Here is a 10,358-nt window from a genome sequence, read left to right as displayed (position 1 = left end):
CAGTCAGATGCATTCAGATCAGATTTCAAGTTTTTGTGATAGCAAGTCTGTCCCTCCTTCTTGTGCTCTCTTGAGTTTTTCCTCACAAGACTATGAGAGAGTGCGGCCAGGATGGGGTTTTTGCCGTACATGATGGGTAGCTGATGATCACCCCCATTGTATTTGACATCAAACTCTATTGGAATTCAGAGGTGGTGTAGTATTGACAAAAGACGTGAATTATCATAAGCTAAAATGATTTTGATTCTGAGCAGTCGGACTCGTCAGTTGTCTGCCTTCGTTATATGATACAGTATTACTCTCATATTCTTACACTGTATGTGACAGTAACATGTATTTGTACACGTGTTTTTACTAGGAGGGTTTCAAAAAGGCTATGAAGATGGTTGGGGAGGAGTTCCTGGACCGTCTGGATTTCTACCAGTCCTCCTGGCTGCCAGCTCGCACGGTGGTGGAGGATGCTGTTAAGGAGAGGCATCAGGTACAAGACTGCGCAAGCTAATGTGTACATTTTTGTTCTGTTGTCCTTTGTAATCATTGTAATTTGGCACAGGGTCCTTGATTGTCCATCGTTCACCTCAACAGTATATTGGTTTTCTCTTCTCTCTCATGTGTTCCCCTTCTATTAAATAATTTATATCGTGTAAACTGGGTATTGTAATGTACAGTATTGATGTATTGGTAATACAAAAAATAATACCAAACATCTCCAAATAGTTGTTGGTCCATCATCTGTAATAGAAGGGGGATTCCAACAAATCTTTACTTACATCCTTTGTGTTGCTCTCAATGAATTGGGAGATAAATGGTGAAATTGCAGTTTAGTATGGAGCCACAACAGAGCCTTTAGTTTTTGACTTTGAAAAACTTTTATTATCTTTTTAAAAACTATTACTATAGACAATCGGGTGTTTTTTTTTTTTTTTTTCGGTTTTGTTGAGGGAAGGGATTTGAGGGGGCTGCATGGTTTCCATATTTAGTCCCTGTGTTGTTTTTCCCAGGGGGAACGTTTTCCAATATTTTTCTTGTTTTCATTTTTTATTTCAATGGCAAATTGTATTTTTTCGGTGCCAAAAACTAAAGACTCTGTTCTGGCTCCATATTTTAGCTCTAATTAGATCACATCCTCTAGTATTATTTATAATCTTGTTGATAAACTTAATCATAAAGTTGTTCAAGCAGTTATTATCTTTTCTTTGTCCTTATTTTTTCTTTTAACAAATCTTAAATTACTCAGAAGAAAAAACATAAAAACGTCTCTACTCTCTCTACTAAAGCTGAAGGTCTCCACTCTTTGTGTATATTCACATTAGTCACCCAGTTTACTGGTTCTCCTCCCGTTTCCAGGTAGATCCCAGTGGGGAGGTAGTGTTGTTCTCCCAGGGCGGTTGTCCCTGGAAGGAGCATCTGTTTGCCCTGGAGAAAGAGCTCCAGGTGGAGACACCCATCAAGTTTATCCTTTACCCCGACCAGAATGGACAGTGGAGGGTCCAGTGCGTCCCTGCCGGGCTGAACACCTTCCAGAACAGGTGCGAGTTCACCCAAAGTCCATTTTTAGATACATTTTATTCAAGGTTATTTAAATGCCATTTCTGCTTCATGGTCTCAGCTTGTGATCTCATGTGTGGAGAGAAAACCTTGCATGAGTTACCTTAGCAGATATCAAACATGCAGAACTCACAAGGATGTTGTGACACTGACTCACACACACAGACACACAGACACACACACACACACACACACACACGAAATTCAGGATTTTTTTTTTTTTAAATGTTGGTGGAAAACACAGTGACAGGCATAGATCTGGAGTCTCCCAGACGTGTTGAATTGAGTTGAGCTCTGGTGACGGAGACGAGCCATGGTGTATGATTTAACTTTCATGCTTATTGGACCATTTGACAACTGCTCACGGAGGGTTTGACGTGTCATCCGGTGAGAGACTAACTCCTGCTTGGATGGGAGGACTTGTTTGTAGGATGAGGATGATCCTTTAGTTAAGGCAGAGGTTTTGATCTCACATTGCTCTCTAAGGAGCTGAGAGGATGTAAACAGTCCCGACACCCGAGGCCTTTCTCCATGCCCACCCCTCAGTCAGGTGTTTCCTTTTTGTTTTCCTAGTGTTAATTACACCCTCTGCTCCAAATACAGGAAGCAGGCAGATATACAGTACATGCTGATTGTGACAGCTTTTATTTACAGCCACTTACTTAAACATACTCCAGGATTTTTATGAATGTGAATCAAATGTGAGTTTCATTCCTATAGACCAACAGCGTATTTTTGAATACACACCATTGTCTCCTCGTAACCAGTACTGGGCGGTATGACCAAATATTTCTGTCACCATTGTGCATGCTGCTGTTGTTGCGTAGCATTTCTGCATCTTTTAGCAATAATGAAGCCCCTCAAACCTTCAAGCTACGATATGCGTGTCAGTTTGTCAGATGATTAACACACTCTCAAGTTTGTGTTGGTTACCTCTGGAGGGGAATTGTTTACCTGAGGTGCGTCGCATACTCTAACCCTCAATGCCTCTCTATTAACGTCATCATCACCACTGGAGTCTTATACTTGTTTAACTACTGCCCTAAATCACAGCATACAGCACACATGATCAGTGTATGGAAACATGCTCCATGCTTATCATGAAAGACACATTTTCAGTTTCATCTGTCACCACATACTGACTGAACATTAGCTATTACATAGAATGCCCCATTTTATATTTGTGACAGGACACCTCTCCAGCCGCCATGCTGCTTCCTCGATGTTTTTTCATGCTGGATTTGGTTGTCATGCTCTAAGGTTAATGACTTGTGCCGTGATATTGATCCCTGCTCTTCAAAGTGGTAGCAGTGACCATGTGTACTTGAGCAGCAGTGACTGAAGTGGAAGAATATTGGTAGTGATTTGTGCTTTTCAGATGTAGAGGCAGCAGGCTTCTCATTTATAGCCTTATTCTCATCGATTGTCACTGTTTAAGATAAGACAACATCACCGGCAGCACATTAGATTAGCTGTAGCTAATTAACGTTAATTCGCTAACAGCTAAAATAAAATGTTTGGATGTTCTCTGTGCAGCTGGTGTCTTTGTTTGCCAAGGATCGTTTGTGAGTAAAAAAGACTCATCGCTCTATAATGCTCTGTAGAGTGGCAACTCCTCTCTTACATGCATTTAATTAACATTTCATGTTGCGGTGCTCATCATATTTTCAGGTTGTAGTTAATCAGATTGTGACCATGAATTAGGCTGCTAATAAAAACTGTTGAGCTTCCTCCTTTTCCGGCCAACAAAAGGTAATCAGACATTTTTGAGTTGTAGTTATTTTTACTTTTTAGTTGAAAGTGTTGAAGGGTAAAATCAAATAACATTCGAGAAAGGACTCCAATTTGATAAGGGGATTAGATGCTGGATTTAAATTTGATAAAGTGCCATCAAACCTTGTCCCTAGCATTGCGATACCAGCGATTGAAAATTGAAGCTCTTAATGGAGATAATACTTCAGGGGATGAGGAAGGAGTTGACTGCTAATGCAAACCGAGAAAGTAATATGTTGCCTGTGGATCAACTAATGAAGTTGGTCAGACTCAGTTTTTTTGTGTGTTCATATGAATCATAGAAAATTTAAATGCACTTTATTTTGCCTCCATCTTTAGTCACACAGACAACTTACTGTCCTTTCACTTCACTTACTCACGTAGGCCTACATGATCATAAAAGAATCTGCCAAATGTTTCCACATAATACATTCCGCAATTGTTCAGGGTCATTCTGTTCTTTAGAAAATTATATTGGCTTTTGCACAAAACAATTAAACTCATCTTCTGGTTGGACATTTTCACTCTTATTAGTTATTTCCCCTGGAGCACAAATCATGCAGCTTTCAATTTTTTTGCGTGAATAATTATTATTTTGACTTCTATTTTATATATTTATCCCAACCCCCCATCTAAATGATTTTAGAGAGCAATTTTCCCTCATGGAGAAGCCAGATGCAATCCAGATTAAATCCCGAGGGAAAGTTTAATACAAAATGTAATGGTTTATATAAAAGACAGCTTTGTTAACAGGCGTGAAAAAGAAGATAATTTTGTTTACACCTGTGACAAGCTGTGACATTTTCTTTATGATTTCTAGTCTTTGGATTGATTTAAGAGATACAAGTCTAACTTTTTTTTTTATCCTTGAAAATTAGCTTAACCTTACCTTGTTACACAACACTTTTACTCTTTTAGTCTTATACTTTGTGTACTAACAATGACAAATAAATTCAATTTCCTGTGACTGCTTCAGAATAAAGGCCACTCTGTGTTTTGCCAGTTGAATGCTTTTTTTAAACCTTGCAGAAGTAGCAAGTGTTCGGTTAGCCTTAGCAGCTCTGATACAGCATTAGAAGAGAGAACAGTAAACCGTGAGGCTTTTTGATAAAATTAAAAATTTTAAAATGGGATTACCTTTGTGTATTGTTTCCCGGGAATCTCTTGTGCAAATTTTAATCTGGCACTAGAATGGCGGACTCCGCCAGTGACTACTATGTTGCTCTTCATTTTTGTTTTGTGGAATTTTCCCTATTTGAACCAAGGGTCTCAAGATGAAAGGTGTCATATATTGAGATAAATTTGTTATTTTGGTGTGTGACATCTCAGATATACCTCATGCCAGGCTTAAGACCTGTAGATGGTCTCTAACCCTCCTCCACCTGACCACCATGCTCTTCAAATGTCTTGTTACCCCCCGACAGTATGTGCTGTTATGCTGTTATCCTGTGTTTTACATGTCTCATTGTTGATACACTGTGGCTTGCCCAAAGACACAGGAAGGGGGTAGAATAGCGTTTTGATTCAGTCCAGTGGGTGCTCTGTTACCTGCCTTCTATTTTCACCTCTTTCCATGAGGTCCTCTCTGTCTCTCTCAATGTCTCTTTCTCTTATTTACAGTACTTTGGTCTCTGTCCTATAATCATCCTCTTCCATTTCATCACCTTTCTTCCTATCTGTCTTGCTTTCTTCCCCATTAATCCTATTTCTCCCCTGTCATCCACCTTCTCCCCTATCTCGCTGTCTCACCTTTCACACCTTCCGCCCCTCCCTCGCCCCATCCCTCCGCTATACTTTTTTCCACTCCGCTGCAGAATCTCATCAGGCGGCAGCGCTTTCAACTAAAAAGGCAGGCACCTGCTTGTGGTCGCAGAGCACTTCAAAGATTTAATTTAATGCAAACATAGCAGTTGGTGTGAGGCTACATCAGAACAATGGCTTGTGAGGTGGATAAAAAAAACATATATCCAGATGGCTCTTTCTCTGGGTGGCCTGCTTCTTCCCCGTGGGCATGTGCCGACTCTGCGAAAGGGGTGTTGTTATCACCTGTGTCCCTGTGACTGCACCTGGGGGGGGAAAGGTCTATTTTTATCAGTATCACATTGCTAAGGAAATGTGAGCCGGGAGAAGGAAGAGAGGAGTCGAAGCAACCCCTTCCTTAGAGATGTAGTGTATAGGATAATACTGTAGGTTGACAGCAATATGAGCCAGAACACATACCTCTATTCCTAGAAAAAAAACACACTGGCTGCTGTCACTGTTACCTACTGTGTTTTTGTATTAGAGCTGCAACGATTTTTTTAATTATAAGATATATATATATATAATCAGAAAATGGAGAAAACTTTTGCACAAGCAGAAATCCTAGATTACTTCTTCCCCTCTTAACTGACAAATACTCCAAAAGCTAAAGATAGTCAATTAACTGTTACAAAGGTGAAAGAAAAACAGCAATGCTTCACAGAAGCTGTAGCTAAATAATGTTTGACGTTTTTAGCCACTGATTATTTTTTGTCAGTCGACAAATCAGTTAAACTAACCATTTCAGATCCAATCTGTGTGACATCATAATTTATAGGTAGATAAAAAGCCATCTTGTTTCTTCAAAAGGAGCCAGATTATGCATGTTTTTTTCCTCCCTCTTTGGCCCTCTGGTGATATCAGTTTGCTAAATCACCGGTGTGGCCCCTGTTGAAAGGAAAAAGAAAAATGTGTGAAGTGTGTAAAATCGCCAAGATGGTTGAATTATGAGTCGGCAAGCTGCAGAAGGATTCAACACCTCTGCATTTATACAAGTGTCTCAGGTTGTCGTCTTGGAGAGGAAGACTGAACAGAAGGCTCAAGTTCTGTAAAACACCACTAAACACATGCTGTTGATATTTTATGTTTTAATTACCTGTTATCTCCGGTATATCTAATCCTGAGTATTATACTTTTTCCTAATGAAGCACTAATTCCCAGTGTCTGCCTTATTATGGTATAGTAACGGTCTTGGGCGGGTGAGAAGTTAATTTGCTAATTGTGGGATTATTTTTAGACGGGTCATCTTGAGAATCAGAGCTTCCTGGACTGTCATAACAACAAGTCATCCCCCTCCTACTCCTTCCCTCATTACCAGCCCTGTTGACCTTTCCTCTTGAGCTCGTTTTCTAGCCATACTGTGGAGCTATCGATTGGTTGATTCATTTAACAGGGATTAAGGTTTGTCCTATGACAGTCTTTATAAGGAGAAGATGGTGGAGACTTGAGATAATGGCATGGAGAACAGACTTAGAGAATTACGAGTTTCAGTGAACATGTACATGTGAAAAAATTGACATTACTGTTCACTTTAGTTCCTCACTCTCTGACTATCACAATTTAAGAGGATATTTTACAGAAAGGCTTTAAATATTCAAAGGCAGGCTGAATGTCTGGGAAATAAACCCCTCAAAATCAAGAACAAGAGACACTTAATGCATTTCGAACTACAGCCGTGTATGACAACTATATCACTTTATGTCTGACAGATTGGACTGTATTGTTCAGTTCCACAATTCATCAAGCATGTGACAGAAGAGCCCGAGGTTGGCGCGACATTTTTCATGAAATCTGAAGCTTTTAGTGGATTTAGCAACTTTCTAGCCTTTTCTATTTAAACGATTTCAGAAGCTGTGGGAGGGCGAAAGGGTGAGCGATGAAGTGAGGAATCACAATTAAATCAGAATCAGAATGAAACATCACTAAATATATCAATACTTGGCGAAAAAGAGCAGTCTGATATAATGGAGATAATAACTCCATCAAGGCAAGAATCACACACACACACTAACAAGAACTAGTGTGGCGGTGATGTGTTTTACATTATGCACCAGGCTGTAGACAGGTGTATGCCACATGCAGTGGGTGGCAAATGAGCTGCTCTACATTTTTATGAATGTTCAGCCTCTGAACTGAGACACTTTGTCGAGGTCAGCTCGTAAACCCTCACAGTGCCAATCTTTTTCCCATTTTGTAAGATTGCCTGTTGACTCCGGTGCCAGTGACTTCCAACTGCTACTTCAGATCTTTGATTTTCCACATTACTGGAGAAGAATAAAGCTATCTTTTATTGGTCTATTTGCTGGGGCTGATTGTGGGGATCCTATGTGTGAGGGTTACTGCAGATTACCTTTGATGGTAGGAGTTTACCCCTGGTCATGAAGTCTGATAAGACCAGAATGATCATCAATAATCATAAATAGATAAAATTTTAATTTAATTCACATCGTACAATGTATTAGTTGCCACTACTGATCCAATTAACAATTTATTCTCATTATTTATTTTTTCTCAATTGATTGAAAACTTAATCCAAAGAAAAACTTAATTTAGATTTATTCTGTTCTTTCATTGATATTTTGTTTATTATTTATCATTCAGGAGCTGGTTTTATAATTGATGTTTTTCTGCTTGTGCATACATGTACAGCACAGTGTGTTTTGCAAAAGCCGTGTGTCAACAGGAAGTGAGCAGCTGACCACATAGTGTCCATCTCTAAGCCAACTTGCCCTTCTGTCTTCCTGTCCCAGGCTGTCCCTGCTGGAAGAGTGGCGCGGTGTTCGTGATGAAGCACTGTCGGAGCTCAGTGGGATTAAGGACTGCATCTTCGTCCACGCTGGAGGCTTTATTGGCGGGAACAAGAACCAGGAAGGAGCCCTGGAGATGGCCCGGAGGACCCTGCAAGCCGCCGCCAAGTCCCCTGCAAATGGAAGCAGCTGAAGGGTCAGAGAGGACAGCCAAGAGCACATTTTGTTTCTCGGGGTCAGTCTATAGAGAGGATAGCAAGGATTAAAATGTTAGTTTGCCGCTTGTTCGTCCCAGCCAGGGCTAATGTTGTTTTATTCTTCCTTGCCAGGATGGGGATGGTATGGAAATGGCAGCCAAATAACCTTGGACCAGTTCCCTAATTACCTATATTCCAACACAGACTCACTCTGAATCATAATGTTGACTCAATGTCAATATTCTCTTTCTCTCTACCTGTTCTTATAAATGTAGGTCTGTTTTGTTGTTCATTTGCAATAAAAGACTATTTGGATTACATTCTGCCCTCATAAACATTTCAGTATTCGGTTAAATCCTGCAATAAAGCAATTGTTTTTCTAATTATGCTCATATCTCTCTCTTTTTTTCACTGTCAAGGGAATATGATAGACAGGCAGTCTGACTGACCAACATCTTCAAAGCCTGTGAATACCACGGTCTTACCTTTTCAAGGGTTGATTTATATAGACACCTGGACAGTGGTTCATCCTTTCATTTCCAGCATCCTGACATTAAATGTAACACTACAAAGAGAGGCAGAGGCTACTTCCGCCTGGCTCCAAGATCAAAGCGTCAATAATGAGGCCTGATTAATTCTGAGAAATTAAATTTTCCAACGCCACAAAGAGGTGCTCCTTATGGCAGCCAGTGTCGTGACAAGGTTACAGGCACTGGGACGAGCCGCACAGTCAATTTCCCTGTAATAAAGTCAGGGGATGTGCCTTGAATTTTCTCATTAATACTCTAGATTTTCTCCCCCCTCCCTATCTCTACCTGTTACTCTTCCCTTATTGCATTCTCCATGAGGCTGCCCTTCTGCTGCTCATGCCCCAACATAACATATTGCTGTACAATTGTTGTGCATTTTATTTCCATCAGTGCCAGTGTCACTGTAAATGCCGTAGCAGAAAGCAAATAATTCATGTTGTTACTTGCAGCTGTTAACGTTGCTCTGCCGCTTTTCTTTTTTCCTCATTTGTCATTCTTTGTGTTCAGTGGTGCGGACTGTTAATTCTTCAGTGACAAGATCCTTTTATCGTCTTTCTTTGTCATTCTTGGTTTCTGTCTTAATTGAAACAGAGATGCCTTTTATGCTGAGTGGATCTTGCTCAGAGACATTTGATGCCTTTAAGTCTAGTAATTTATTGTAATGGAATCGTCGTAATGATGCAGCTCTTTGTGTATCGTCTAATCTATATTTAGTCTCAAGTTATTCTTTCCCTTTTAGCTGAGAGTGTATTGGCTATTTTTAATAGCTCTGGATAGATATTCTTTCTCTTGCATCTTATTTTCCACACTACCTTTGTCTCACACACACATACACATTTTAGTGTTATTACTCAGCTCTCTATTGTACTGGATCTCAGCCAAGGTCTCAATCCAATCTATACACATTTGTGACAGCCTTTTACAGTCACATGGTTCATATTGTAATCACTGCCAACCAGTGCTGTGTTGTTTTGGGAGATACAGAGGATGACCCCCCCCCCCCCCCCCGCGAATACCTCACTGAAAGAAGCAGGAGACAGCAGAGGTATATTCACTACAGCAGTCTAATTGCAGACACTTTGAGAGAGAAACATCAAACTGAAAAGGTTAAAAACTAGCAATAATAATATGTATTGACTTGAGTTTCCAGCAACCACTCTGCCATTGCATGCACAATTTCAGTCTTATTCATGATCAAGTACACTTGCCTGATTGCTGTGCACAGGAAATCACAAGATGCTCTGACTGTATTTTAAAATTCAAAGCATCCTCAAAAGCCTTTACTGAATTTTTGTCTGTTATTTTGTGTGTTTTCTATATTCCCCTGCAGAACCACACAATCCTGCCAGCATTAAGTCCTTTCCTGCCACCCAAATTACCAACAAAGCAAACATTTTTAATACTTTGTTTTGTCAGCAAGGATCATTTTCCGTCTGCGTTGTGGTTTCTAATGACACAGCAACAGACCAAACCTTTGTGTTGGTCCTCAGTCGTAAGCATTTTCAGACTTCTCCAGCCCTGGCAAGTCCCAGTTGGCCACGCAGTGGAAAAATGGCTACTGAGAGTCTCAGCAGAACACCTGCCCCCAGCCTGACCTGTTGTTAGTGGATTCAGTCCCAAGAGAATGACAGGCTAGTTACAAGAAATGCTCCACTGCTTTTGTATCTCTCTTTCCCACTCCATCGAGCGTACTCAATATCGAGCCCGGACATGTGTCTTGTGGTTTCAGTCCTCATTTCTTTTCACGACACAGATAATAGACT

General features: G+C 40.3%; 1 protein-coding gene across 1 annotated transcript in view; it reads left to right on the top strand.

Moving 5' to 3' along the window:
* myg1 (myg1 exonuclease) overlaps window positions 1-8,453 on the top strand; it is an 18,074-nt gene extending 9,621 nt beyond the window's left edge. The window contains exons 5-8 of the mRNA XM_035662680.1: window positions 359-481; window positions 1,348-1,529; window positions 7,872-8,103; window positions 8,198-8,453. Of these exons, the coding sequence (XP_035518573.1) occupies window positions 359-481; window positions 1,348-1,529; window positions 7,872-8,061 (495 nt within the window). The 3' untranslated portion in view covers window positions 8,062-8,103; window positions 8,198-8,453. The remainder of the gene's footprint in view (window positions 1-358; window positions 482-1,347; window positions 1,530-7,871; window positions 8,104-8,197) is intronic.
* The last annotated feature ends 1,905 nt before the right edge of the window (window positions 8,454-10,358 follow it).

This window comes from Morone saxatilis, unplaced genomic scaffold (genome assembly GCF_004916995.1).
Source record: "Morone saxatilis isolate NCDOM2014 unplaced genomic scaffold, NCSU_SB_2.0 Contig18, whole genome shotgun sequence".
Lineage (NCBI taxonomy): Eukaryota > Metazoa > Chordata > Actinopteri > Moronidae > Morone > Morone saxatilis.
The sequence above is the reverse complement of the archived record's forward strand: the minus strand, read 5'-3'. Positions and strand labels throughout refer to the sequence as shown.